The sequence below is a fragment of the Thalassophryne amazonica genome, chromosome 12 (assembly GCF_902500255.1).
Source record: "Thalassophryne amazonica chromosome 12, fThaAma1.1, whole genome shotgun sequence".
NCBI lineage: Eukaryota > Metazoa > Chordata > Actinopteri > Batrachoidiformes > Batrachoididae > Thalassophryne > Thalassophryne amazonica.
In genome coordinates this window covers 36,786,845-36,800,893 of record NC_047114.1, presented here as the reverse complement: position 1 = coordinate 36,800,893, position 14,049 = coordinate 36,786,845, and the positions used below count along the sequence as shown (strand labels likewise).

Sequence of the window (14,049 nt, the reverse complement as noted above, 5' to 3'; positions counted from 1 at the left end):
TGTCTGTCCCAGATGTGTAGTGAAGATCACAGGAGAAATGGTGCTGTCCTTTCCTGCAGGCATAACCAGACATTTTGCCAACCACCCCACTCAACCTGTGCTCACATTTAGCATTAATAACTGCAGCCGACTAGAGCAGATGCTCCCCAATCCACAGCTGCTGTGCTGGTAGGAATCATGTACACAGACAGACAGGCATGAATACACACAGGTCACTTAATGTTCTTAGAAATATTCAGTTACTAATTGCTGAAGTCCAACCTACAGGACTGTTTGGTTGCAATATCCACAGTTTTTCCAGCATTTGTCCAGATAGGCCTCTAACCCAGGTATCAACTCTGCAGGGCAATATCCAGACTTATTTTATTCCAAGCATTTACTGCACTATGTGTGAAACAGAACTGCCTGATGTTGAGTTTTGTCCTAGACTTAAAGATTAAGTGGTGGTCTTTCAGTACTCACTGTTCTTGTGTCATGGCAGGCGGCAGCCCGACACCAGGAGCGGGTGGACCCATAGTACAAACTCCCAAATTAGGCTTTGAGGTATCAGAAATCGTCATGTTTATTGCAGGCCAAGGTTCGGTACACAGGTGGTCATATCGCGGAGCAGAGGTACAAGCAGGACCAGGCAAAAACAGTCATAGATAAGCAGGGTTCAGTGGCACAGGCAAACTCAGACATCAGAGATAAGGCAAAGACATAGTCAAAAATCAGGGCAAAATACGGTACATGGCTGGACAAAAACAAGGCTGTGAACAAAGGCTGGAGAGTGTACTAAGACAACAATCTGGCGGTGAGCTGTAAGACTGTGAGGGCTTAAATAACAGGTGCTGTAAACAATGTGCATGTGCAGACTGATTAGGTAATAAGGTGCAGGTGTGCAGTGAAGATTCACTGTGCGAGAGTGATGTAAGGCGCAAACATACTTGGGCTGGTGTAGGGAGTGTGAGTGAAAGGAAACAAAGCAGACAGAACCAAAGAGAAAGACAGACATGAGGCAGGTACAGAGAAGTGAATATGATTAGCAGGGAATGATGAACAGGCTAGACATGAGACAGAATAACATATAACAGAACTGGGCAAGAACAAATACTAAAACAGAGCAACAAGGAAAACAGAGACTACATGATACAGATGCAAAACCCAATGTAACTGACAACACAAATGAAAAAATACACAGATGATGAACTAATGATCAGTAATGCAAACATAATCTGACAGAACAAAACTAGAACGGAACTGGATGATGGCAAAAGAATAACAAGAAACAAAGTAACAAGAAAAACATAACCGAATAAATTCCAAAGAAAACAAATATTAATAAATCAAAGCCGAAGCAGACCAATCCAAATAGCTTCTTCCTACACAAACACTCATTCCTTTTATTTAAAACAGGTCTTTGATCCAGTTTTCAATTGACTCTCCAATACCAAATGTTGGCAGTAAATGTCAATTAAAGATGTAGCTGCAAAAGTGTTTTAATGCTTTGTTTTATGCATATATATTACAAGGTATTTTTCATGGAGTTCTTTCAATATGTGCTCTTACATCTTAGTGATTCAATGACAGAGAGTGTACACACCAAGGAATTTTGGGTCAACATGCCAAACCTGATGAATCATCTGAAGAAAGTGTCCGAGCAGAAACCTCAAGCAACGTATTACAATGTGGATATGATCAAATATCAGGTAATATCTTCAGACATCAGTTTAAAAAAAAAAAAATTGTGACAATGGGCTAAATTCAAATGAAAACAGGCCTTTCAGGCTTACAACACATTCTCAAAAAAGTTGGGGCACTAAAGCCTTTGCTACTTTGTAATGTTGCCATTCCTTTGCACAACACTTTTAAGACTTTGGCATTGAGGATACCAAACGATATTTTGTCCTATTCTTCCTGTAAGCACATCTTAAGGTGTTCAACAGTACAGGGACTATGTTGTTGTGCTTTTATTTGGTCTAAATTCTCCACACATTCTTTATTGAAGACAGGTTGGGACTGTAGGTACAGTGGGCCCAACAAGTATTTAGTCAGTCCTTGATTGTGCAAGTTCTCCTACTTAGAAAGATGAGAGAGGTCTTTGTTGGCAATGACAGAGGTCAAACGTTTCCTGTAAGTCTTCTCCAGGTTTGCACACACTAGCTGGTATTTTGGCCCATTCCTCCATGCAGATCTCCTCTAGAGCAGTGATGTTTTGGGGCTGTCGCTGGGCAACACGGACTTTCAACTCCCTCCACAAATTTTCTATGGGATTGAGGTCTGGAGACTGGCTTGGCCACTCCAGGACCTGGAAATGCTTTTTATGGAGCCACTCCTTCGTTGCCCGAGCGGTGTGTTTGGGATCATTGCCATGCTGGAAGACCCAGCCACGTTGCATCTTCAATGCTCACTGATGGAAGGAGGTTTTGGCTTAAAATCTCATGATACATGGCCCCGTTCATTCTTCCCTTAACACGGATCAGTCGTCCTCTCCCCTTTGCAGAAAAACAGCCCCAAAGCATGATGTTTCCACCCCATGCTTCACATTAGATATGGTGTTCTTGTGATGCAACTCAGCATTCTTCTTCCTCCAAACATGACAACTAGAGTTTTTACTAAAAACTTCTATTTTGGTTTCATCTGATCACATGATATTCTCCCAATCCTCTTCTGGATCATCCATATGCTCTCTGGCAAACTTCAGACGGGCCTGGACATGTACTAGCTTAAGCAGGGGGACACACCTGGCATTGCAGGATTTGAGTCCCTCTCTGCGTAGTGTGTAGCCTTTGTTACTTTGGTCCCAGCTCTCTGCAGGTCCTTCATCAGGTCCCTCCGTGTAGTTCTGGGATTTTTGTTCACCGTTCTCATGATCATTTTGACACCATGTCTTCCATTTTCTTGCAATTGCTCCCACAGTTGATTTATTCACACCAACCTGCTTGCCTATTGTAGACTCACTCTTCCCAGCCTGGTGCAGATCTACAATGTTCTTTCTAGTGTCCTTCGACAGCTCTTTGGTCTTGGCCATGGTTGAGTTTGGAGTCTGACTGTTTGAGGCTGTGGACAGGTGTCTTTTATACAGATAACAAGTTCCAACAGATGGCATTAATACAGGTAACAGGTGGAGGACAGAAGAGCTTCTTAAAGAAGTAGTTAGAAGTGTGTGAGAGCCAGAAATCTTGCTTGTTTGTGGGTAACCAAATACTTATTTTCCACCACAATTTACAAATAAATTATTTAAAAATCCTACAATGTGATTTCCTGGATTTTTTTTTCTCATTTTGTCTCTCATAGTGGAAGTGTACCTAGGATGAAAATTACAGATGTCTCTCATCTTTCTAAGTAGGAGAACTTGCACAATCAGGGACTGACTAAATACTTGTTGGCCCCACTGTAGGTCAGTCTAATACCTTTAACTTCTTCTACAACCATGCTGTGTGCAGAATATGGTTTTGCATTGTCTAGTTGAAAAGTGCATGGGCATCCTAAGAAAAGACATCATCTTGAAGGCAGCATATATTGCACTAAATGCTCAGTGTACTTTTCTGCATTAATGCTGCCATCACAGAAATGTAAATTACCTTTGTAAAGGGAACAAATATCATGACAGATCCATGACAGACAAAAATGGTGGGCTCCAGGGTGTTCAAAAACAAACAGACAGACAAACAAGCAAGCAAGCAAACAAACAAACGGGGAATAACATAAGCTCCACCAATAAAGTGGAGGAGGTAATAAAACAAACAACAACTAAGAAATCAAATGTACATAAGTACATAAGCCTTTGCCATGAAGCACAAAATTGAGCTCAGGTGCATCCTGTTTCCACTGATCATCCTTGAGATGTTTCTAAACCTTAATTGGAGTCCACCTGGAGTAAATTCAGTTGATTTGACATGATGTGGAAAGGCACACACCCGTCTACATATAAGGTCCCACAGTTGACAGTGTATGTCAGAGCGCAAACCAAGCATGAAGTCAAAGGAATTGACTATTGACTATACGAGGTCTGTTAGAAAAGTAACGGACCTTTTTATTTTTTTCAAAAACTATATGGATTTGATTAATATGTTTTTACGTCAGCCAAGTTTGAACCTTCGTGCGCATGCGTGAGTTTTTCCATGCCTGTCGGTTGCGTCATTCGCCTGTGGGCAAGCTTTGAGTGAGCACTGCTCCACCCCTCTCGTTGTTGTTTCATTGCGAGGAAATGGCGGAATGATTTGGGCTTTTTTTCCATCAGAATTTTTTCAGAAACTGTTAGAGACAGGCAGCTGGAAACCATTCGAAAACTTTGTGGCTTTCGGTGAAAATTTTACGGGTTTCACAGAGAATAAGGAGTGTTACTACAGCTTTAAGGATGGCCCACAATGGAGCACGGTGTGCCGAGCTCCGAGCCGCCATCGAGAGGCAGAAACCACCACATCATTTCTAAATGGATGGCTGTGTGGAGCCGGGACCATCGTGTGCAATTTCTCTGGTTATCACAAGAGCTGGACATCATCGCGCATCACGACCGATTCGCTGATGAAGCGAGAAAGGAACACCTCCGTTTTGGAGTGCCAGAGGACAAGCCCAGCTGTCCACAATTTCTCTTATACTCGCTCGACTGGTAAGCACTGAAAGCCGAGATAGGCATGTCCCAACTTGTCCTCTGGCACTCCAAAACGGTGTTCCTTTGTCTCTCTTCATCAGCGAATCGGTCGTGACGTGCGAAGCCTCCGTGCGGCTTTCCATGACAAAATCTCTTGTTAAAAGTGAAATCTGCTGGAAAATGGCTGATGTCCAGCTCTTGTGATAACCAGAGAAATTGCACACGACGGTCCCGGCTCCACACAGCCATCCGTTTAGAAATGATGTGGTGGGTTCTGCCTCTCGATGGCGGCTCGGAGCGCAGCGTGCCGTGTGCCATTGTGGGCCATCCTTAAAGCTGTAGTAACACTCATTCTCTGTGAAGCCCGTAAAATTTTCACTAAAAGCCAGATAAATTTTTCGAATTGTTTCCAGCTTGCTGTCTCCAACAGTTTCTGAAAAAATTCTGATGGAAAAAAAGCCCAAATCATTCCGCCATTTCCTCGCAATGAAACAACGACGAGAGGGGTGGACCAGTGCTCACTCAAAGCCTGCCCACAGGCGAATGATGCAACCGACAGGTGTGGAAAAACTCACGCATGCGCACGAAGGTTCAAGCTTGGCTGACGTAAAAACATATGAATCAAATCCATATAGTTTTTGAAAAAAATAAAAAGGTACAATACTTTTCTAACAGACCTCGTAGACCTCAGACACAAGATTGTCTCGAGGCACAAATCTGGGGAAGGGTACAGAAACATTTCTGCTGCTTTGAAGGTCCAAATGAGCACAGTGGCCTCCATCATGTGGAAATGGAAGAAGTTTAGATTCACCAGGACACTTCTTAGAGCTGACCACCCCTCTAAATTAAACAATCGGGGGAGAAGGGCCTTAGCCAAGGAAGAACCCGATGGTCACTCTGTCAGAGCTCCAGCATTTCTCTATGGAGAGAGGAGAACCTTCCAGAAGGACAAACATCTCTGCAGCAATCCACCAATCAGGCCTGTATGATAGAGTGGCCAGACAGAAGTCACTCCTTAGTGAAAGGCACATGGCAACCCACCTGGAGTTTGCCAAGAGACACCTAAAGGACTCTAGAATGGCTTTCCCAAAGCCTGACCTCAGCTCTGTTGAAAATCTGTGGATTACGCTTAAAGCTGGGTCTGTGCCAGAACACCAACCAGTTCAATTGAATTCTACTAATTCTGCCAAGACGAGTGGTCAAATATCAGCCAGAATTATGCCAGAAGCTTGTTGCTGGCTACCAAAAACAACTGATCAAGGCTCCGTTTGCTAAGGGAGAGTGGGCAGACAGAAGCCACTCCTTAGTAAAACACACATGGCAGCCCACCTGGAGTTTGCCAAAAGGTACCTGAAGGACTCTCAGACCATGAGAAACTAAATTCTTTGGTCTGATGACACAAAAATTGAACTCATGTTTGGTGGAAACAGGCACTGCTCATCACCTAGCCAACACCATCCCTACAGTGAAGCATGGTAGTGGCAGCATCATGCTGTGGGGATGTTTTTCAGTGGCAGGAACTGGGAGACTAGTCACGATTGAGGGAAAGATGAATGCAGCAATATACAGAGAGATCCTGGATGAAAAGCTGCTCCAGAGCGCTCTTGACCTCAGACTGTGGCGACGGTTCATCTTTCAGCAGGACAGTGACACAGCCAAAATATCAAAGGAGTGGCTTCAGAACAACTCTGTGAATGTCCTTGAGTGGCCCAGCCAGAGCCCAGACCTGAATCCAATTGAACATCTCTGGAGAGATCTGAAGATTGCTGTCCATCGACACTCCCCATCCAATCTGATGGAGCATGAAATGTATTGCAAAGAGGACTGGGCAAAACTGCCCAATAATAGCTGTGCCAAGCTTGTGACATAATATTCAAGAAGACTTGAGGCTGTAATTCCTGCCAAAGGTGCATCAACTAAGTATTGTACATGTGATTTCTTAGTTTTATATTTTTTGCAAAAACAAACAAAAACCTTTTTCCCTGTTGTCATTATGGGGTGTTGTCAGTTGAATTTTGAGCTGATAGTTTGAGGTTTTGCTGAAGGATTTTGTGATGTTATTCCATCTACTTTGTACAATGAACCAGTTCCACTTGATAGAAAACAGTCCCAGTGCATGAAACTACCACCACATGGTACAGTGTTCTTGAGTGAATGCATCACCTTTACTCACCAAACGTATGTCTGGTCATCATTGCCAAACAAGTCAGTATTTGTCTTATTGGACCATATGAATCATTACTGCAAAAGGGTTATTTTGTGTGTGTGCTATTTGCTTGTTAAAACAAGTCTCTCAATGCCTTTGTGCAGTTTTCATTTAAATGCAAGTAAAAGTGGAATTCTTGTGACCTCGTCTTCTGTTCCTCAGGTGACAGCAGCAGGAATTCAGTCCACTCCTCTGAACCTGGCAGTGAGCTGGCGAGGTGATGCAACAAATACAGACCTGAGAATCGACTACAAATATAACTGTGAGGCCATGGCCACCCCGATGCCATTACACAATATCCATTTTCTGGTTTCGGTGGATGGAGGTGTTGCCAGATTGCAGGCCATGGTCCCCCCTGCCACCTGGTGAGAACATTTTAATTACAATGAAAATAGTTCTGTGTCATGATGTGAGGTGGCACAGAACATAGTTGGACACAAATGCTGACTCACAGACAGAACATAGGGTTAGTAGAAAAGGCTTTATCAAAAATACTAGCAAAGATTCAGTACACAGTGTATCAGTCAGCGAGGCGGAGGTATAGACAGACGTAGTACTAAGGCGTGGTCCAACAAAACAAGCAGGTTTCAGGTACACGGCATGGAGGAGTTCAAAGGCAAGACAGAGGCAAGGTCAAAAATGAGCAAAGTCAAAATACAGGCAAGCAATCAAACCTGGTCAAAACAAGGCTGTAAGAAGGGCTGGAACGACGACAAAAACTGCGATGAACTGGCAGGGAAGTGGTGAACTGAAACAGCTTAAATAAGGGTGGAGGTAATTAGAGGAACTAGACAGATGTGGGGAACATTCTGGAAGGTGGTGTGGCTGGATGACAAAGATGAGGGAAGCAGGTGCAAGATAATGCAGTGGAGACAACACAAACTGGAGTGATGTAAGCTGCAAAGACATGAGCCAGAGTAAAGAGCGTGAGTGGATGAATACACTAAACAGATAGAATGAAAGTGAGAGACAAAGACACGAGGCAGGTCCAGTGACGTGGAGTGAGAACAGAAACAAATGGAAGTGAGGGAAAACAGAGAACAAAGGTCAAACAGAAACCGAGGACTATGAACAGAACCAGAACAGAGCATGAACATGAGAACTAAAAAGCGAACCATCAGATAATAAGTAAAGAAGAAAAGCTACATGGGAACTGATCAGAGAATAACAAGAAAATAAATACTAAGACAGAACTAGACTGGAACTGGCTTATGACTGAAGTAAAGATAACCAGATCCTGAACAGAAAACAAAACCCAATACTACAGCAAAACTGATAAAATCAGAAATGAGATGAACAAAATAAACCAGTGATCAACTGATGATAAACAATGAAAATACATCCTGGCAGAACAAACTAGAATGGAACTAATCTATGGCAAGAGTATTAAAATTAACAAAGAAACAAAGTGACAAAGCAAAACAGCACAGAAAATAAGTGACCAAAAACAACTAATAAATCAATGCTGGCGCAGACAATGAGAAAAAGAAAGGAGGCAAAAATGGGATCAAAACCCCGGATCTGGGCTGAAACCTGACACTATGCAAGGTTCTCTGTTAAAATGGATTTAAAATAAATATTTCAAAGTAGTGCTTTCCACATAACAAAACTGCATAGAAAATAACAGCTCAATTCCAAAACTTATTTACCCCTTTTTGTTTTTACTTAAATGCCGTACGACCACGGTTCCCAAAGTGGGGTCTGAGCTCCCTTCAATGGAATGTCAAAGATCACAGTGGGTGAACAAGGTTTTGCCTGATCTGACATTCTGCTTATGTTACATAAAATTATCATAACATACTTCCTGGAGAATGAAAATACCTCTGGAATCAACAATAAAATGCTTTTTTAAAAATGAAAGGATGCTAAATGGAGTTGTGGTTGGTGGGACTCCAACTATTTTGGAGCTCCATTGTCGGTAGTAAATACGTATGTGTAAAAGCATAACATGATAGTGCAGATAATAAAAATAGGTATTAATATAATTTTTAGTTTTATCTGCAGTTTTTGGACTTGGATTTTGGTTTGTCCTTGTTCCCGTTGGTGAATGGATGACAGACACAATATTGTTTCCTCACACAGGAATCCAGAACAACAGGTCATCCAGTGGAAGATTCCCAGCCTCTCTCAAAGATCTGAAAATGGAGGTATTTATTATCCAGCATGTGTACACTATTCAATAACATATTACTACAAGCATGAAGTATGAGGAAAAACATCACAGATTCATGGACTACTGTACAGTCAGAGACGAACCATGTCTTCCACTCAGTCTAAGTTCAAAACATCACAGCACAAGAATTCGATCCTTTAAAGTCACAAAAATGATGGAAAATCAAAACAAGATCAGTTCACAAAACAGTTAAGCACCTAAAATCTTAAACTTGCCCGGCAACATCTGATGCTTTTGAAAAATCATCCATTATCATCAACACATGATGCAAGAGTTTCTTTCTGTCGTGCATCTTCAGCGTTTGTATGAATGTTGTTGATTAGTGTTTTACCAACACTGAAATCAACAGCTAACTTTCAGGAACCTTCTCCTTTCTCATTCAAACAAATAAGTTTCACCTTTTCTTCTAACGTTAAAGGTTTTCTTTTCTGAGATGTTGAAGCTTTGCTAACAGGACCCATTTTTCTTTGTTCTTTTGTTGACTGGAGTAACGTTCACGGGAGGGTTTTGATGTAACTTCTAAGGGAAAATCCGGTTGGGAATTTCCATGGAATGGCCACTGTTGAGGGGATTTTCATCCTTTTGAGTGGGCTGCTGGCCGCATTTGAGGGGTGGCCTCTCTTGAGAGGTGAAATCAATAGAAGGACAGTTGTTGCAGTGGAGATGTGGCTGTATATGAGGGGTGGCCTCTCCTGAGAGGGGCCGCTAATGAGGGGGACCACTGTATCTGTCCTTGAAGTGTTGTTATCCTAAACTATCTTACTCCGTCCATCCATGGATGATGAGTGAGCTTCATCATCATCATCATACAGCCTTCTCTGTGCGTAGTGTTCAGACAAGCCACACTCGGTTGAGGGACTAAAGCAGTCACACATCGGGTCACATTACACAAACAACCTTTGGACTGATGAAGCTTTTCCCCTCATTGTTGTAGACCATTTATCTTTTTATTGTCTGCTGAAGAAACATGAGTTTGTGTAGAATGCACAGCTGACTAATCTGCACATTAGACTGTTGAAGTGTTGTCATGGAATTATAAACTACGTTGTGTACCCCCTCTCTTTTCAGATTTAAGACAGGGGGAGTATTGGAGATTTCAGCTCTGTCGTGTTCAACAATCTTTAACCAACTGTCAGTTCCGATATTGTATTCTCATTGTACAGGTGTAGGAGCTCTTCTGGGTCGGTTCCAGATGACGGAAGGGTCCAGTAAACCCTCCCAGCTGACAGTTCAGTTCACCAGTGAGGGAACCACTCTGTCAGGGTGCGACATCCAGTTGGTTGGGACTGGCTACCGACTGTCTCTGGTCAAAAAGAGATTTGCTGCAGGTCAGTTTGTAGAGAAGACCAAGACAACTGTAATTCATTTAGTTTCAGAGCTTGTAAATATGAGCAGTTGAAATTTAAAAACACAAAAACAAACAAACAACCAAAAGAGGTTTTTGTTACAAAATAACAAATTTTTCACTAGTCACACCAGTTAATTTAAACCTGAATGCTGAGATACGTGTATTTCAGATGCCACTTTCCAATTACCTCTGAAGTTGTGACTGCAGCTTTTGCTACTGTTGATACTCAGAGCAGTCGTCTTGAGTCGTGAACTTAGTCTATGGAGTCTTTCAGGGACTCATGATCCTTTGTGCACGTGGTGGGCCCATTGTAAACAATAAAAATAACATCACCGCTCATCACGCACAAGGAGAAAAAAAAGAAATCCAGCTTGAAATGTGGTCAGCGTGGCATTCAAACATAAATTGTTTATATCGATTTTTTTTTTTATCAAATACCACGACAAATCACACCCAGATTATGTGCCATCTGCACTGAACAAAAATATAAAGGCAACACTTTTGTTTTTGCTCCCATTTTTTATAGTGGGGACTCCATGGAATTCAGTCATAGATGGCCCAAACTATACCTTTTTGGAACCTTTATGATTAGACAAATAATGTGGTATAGGTTTCAATATGATTGGAGCATTTTTAAATTTTGACCCCTGTGTAATTCTTTATTGACCCCTGTAGCTCATTAGAGGTCAGCTCCAGGATGGCTCCATATCTGAAAAAAAACATTAGATAATTTAGAATATGTGTGTCAAATCCCATGCTTTTATCACAGAATGGATGATTTTTATGGAAATTTTAGCTAAGCTGCACCACTATTATGAGCTGAACTCAAAGACCCATAATATTTTCTATGTACACAAAAGACCTATTTCTCTCAAATATTGTTCACAAATCTGTCTAAATCTGTGTTAGTGAGCACTTCTTTATGGAGATAATCTATCCTACCTCCCAGGTGTGTATCAGGCGTGGCACAAACTGTATGGACACAAATGCAAACTCACACGACTGATAGAGTTCAAAAAAGGGGTTTAATTGCTTCAACAGGCAGGTGGTCAGTACACGTGTGGTCCAGCAGTGTGGCAGAGGTAGCAGACAGAGGAGAGACTGAGGTGTAGTCAGTAAACAGGCACAGGTCAAAATACACAGTGTAAGGGCTATCAGAGGCAAGACTAACTCAAGGTCAAAAATGGGCAAGGTCAAAATACTGATAAGCAGGACAAAACTAGGCATGGGATGGAGGCTGGAAAGTGACACGAAATCAACAATCTGGCAGTGAGTAGTGAGTCTGTGAGGGTATTAATAGTGGGGACACTAATCAAGGTAATGTGAAGCAGGTGTGTGGAAGGTTCTGGGAAGGGTGTGGTTTTGTGAATCAAAGAAGAGGGAAGAAAGGCAAAGTGTATGAGAGGGCAAAACAAAGTGGTGCAAAGCAAGAGAAGTAAGTGACAGAAAAACTAACTGTGAAAAATGTGAAGTGCTCAAGACAAATAACGTGAGCAAAACTAAAGGGGCAAAACTTAGAAATACTGTGACTAGTCTAGGAAAGGGGAAAAAACAAGAAACCTAATATAAAACCAAACTAGTACGGAACTGATACTGACTGAGACATAAACATGATTACTATACAATACAAGATGATGACAAACAAACTACTGGTATAAAAGAGAATAACAAACCCAGTGACTACAGAATAATGCAATAAATAGAACAAGATAACTGAAACAGAAAATGCAATAAATAACAAGTGGAACATAATCAGATCAGCAACAGTGAAGATAAATAATAACAAAGCCCTGTGACTAAAGCATAATGTAATAAATGTGAAAAACAGAATGAAACTAAGACTAAAGCAACATAATGGACCAAGAGTGAAAGCAAATAATAAACAAAGCAACACTAAATACGTGGCAAAGAAAAAATAGAACCCCTTGATCCCGGTATAAGGCATAAAAGAAAAATAACTTTATTTGATTAAGCCAATTTTGTAAATAAAGTAAGAGTAAGTTGTTATCCTTTAAATGACTAAGGTTGTAAATCAAACGTGGGTCTCTTTAAAGTTTTACTGAGATTTTTATTCTCCCACATTAAAATTAGCCTGATATTTATTTTAAGTGCAAATAAAACTGTAGCTATTGTTCTGATTTTATTTGAAATAAAATGTGTTGCAACTGTAACTAGTGAATACTATATTTGGTAATTTCTGAAGTAATCAGAAATCATAAAAGGCTTGAAACGTATTTAAAAAAAATATTTCAAGCAACTTTTGACTGTTGAGACTTGCAGGCATGTGGCATTCATTGAACAAATAGAAATAATACCAAGTTACATTTATTTTGAGTCTTTTTTTAAATAGCCCTACCATGTCAGCTATTATTTGGCCTTTTGAAATGGTCTGCATTAAACTGAAATGAAAAATTACTTTATTTTGTAATAAGTTTATGTTGCAATGTTTATTTGTATAGCACTTTCAAGTAAACAAATCTATGTTGTAATGCAATAACAAAAAAGTTATGTAATTTTAATTCTGTGTATCTCAGTGCTTGTATATATGTATTTTGACCAAGAACTTACTTACAAGATACCAGTAGGATAGTGGATGTTGACAGCAGTGATTGGTGGAACGGCTGCTCTTACACGGGGCCGAGCTTTACTGTATCTTGTCTTCTTCATGTCAAAATTCTGATGTTATTCTCTCTTACACTTGTTTTCTTTTCTTTTGTTTCACAGGGAAATATTTGGCAAATAATTAGCAAAGCTGTTGAAGAACAGACTCAGAAGTGGATTGTGACTGTGAGGACTTTGCTTAATGCATCTTACAAAACACACACAGAGACTCAAATAAACACTATAATCAGTAGACCGACTGCTGCCGAGTTTATGCAAATTAAATACAAATCATTACTTTTGTGCACTCTGAACACTTATGGGGTTACATTGTGGTAAAAATATGGAAAAAAAAAACTAATTATTCCTCTTAATAGTGAGTTAATAAAGTGATCTGGCCTTCTTCATTTCAGAGTTCCTTTGGTCTATGGAAGATGCATTTCAAATAATGTGAATAGTTGATATATATTACAGAAAACTCTTAAGGTGGAAAAGTATGATTTTTTTTTCTTTAAAACAAAGTGTAGTATAGAGTTGTTTTGCAGTTTTAGTCCAGTTCTGAGTTCAACCGCCACATCACTTTTTTCTTGTTTTTCTTACCATACTTTAGATGGCGATAATTTTCCTTGTCAAAGCAAAACATTAAATGCACTTTGCTATTGAAAATATCACAGATGGTTCTATCATTTCACAATGACCTGCGCGTCTTTTTATATTTGAGGACTTTTACAGCTTTTCCTTTGAAGGGGTCACATGAACAGTCAGTGCTGGCAGAAGAATAGTCGAAACACAAACATTAAAGTTACAGTCTGTTGGATTTAGGGTGTCTGCTAGCAGAAATAGAATACAGCATTCATAACTATCTGTTCATTAATGTCTAATTGCCTGTAACCACAAATTTATTTTTCTTTGTAAACGTAGCATAAGCCCTTTGTATCTCCATGGGAGCAGGCCCCTTCATGTTGCAGAATCATGTTGGTTCCATAGTCCAAATGTGACATAGGCTTTATTCAGGTGGCCAGTTCAAGTCAATTTATTGCATATCTGATTCAAGTCTGATCTCAACAATCGACTGTCTTCATTTTACATATATAGCAAGTGATCAGATCCGATCTGTGTGTCCGTGTTGCAGCCTTCATCTGCTGTCT

The 14,049-nt window shown here is 40.6% G+C and overlaps 1 protein-coding gene across 4 annotated transcripts in view; it reads left to right on the top strand.

The window, feature by feature from the left end:
• The window catches only part of LOC117521467 (SH3-containing GRB2-like protein 3-interacting protein 1), a 69,667-nt gene extending 55,983 nt beyond the window's left edge, over positions 1–13,684 (top strand). For 2 of the 4 annotated variants that reach the window (XM_034182767.1, XM_034182765.1), the window contains 6 exons: positions 13–168; positions 1,556–1,688; positions 6,942–7,144; positions 8,844–8,926; positions 10,116–10,280; positions 13,025–13,684. In XM_034182767.1, coding sequence (XP_034038658.1) covers positions 13–168; positions 1,556–1,688; positions 6,942–7,144; positions 8,844–8,926; positions 10,116–10,280; positions 13,025–13,047 — 763 coding nt within the window. In that variant the 3' untranslated portion in view covers positions 13,048–13,684. Of the gene's footprint in view, positions 1–12; positions 169–1,555; positions 1,689–6,941; positions 7,145–8,837; positions 8,927–10,115; positions 10,281–13,024 lie in introns of those variants that run through there. The other 2 variants (XM_034182766.1, XM_034182768.1) reach the window with 2 other exon arrangements.
• The last annotated feature ends 365 nt before the right edge of the window (positions 13,685–14,049 follow it).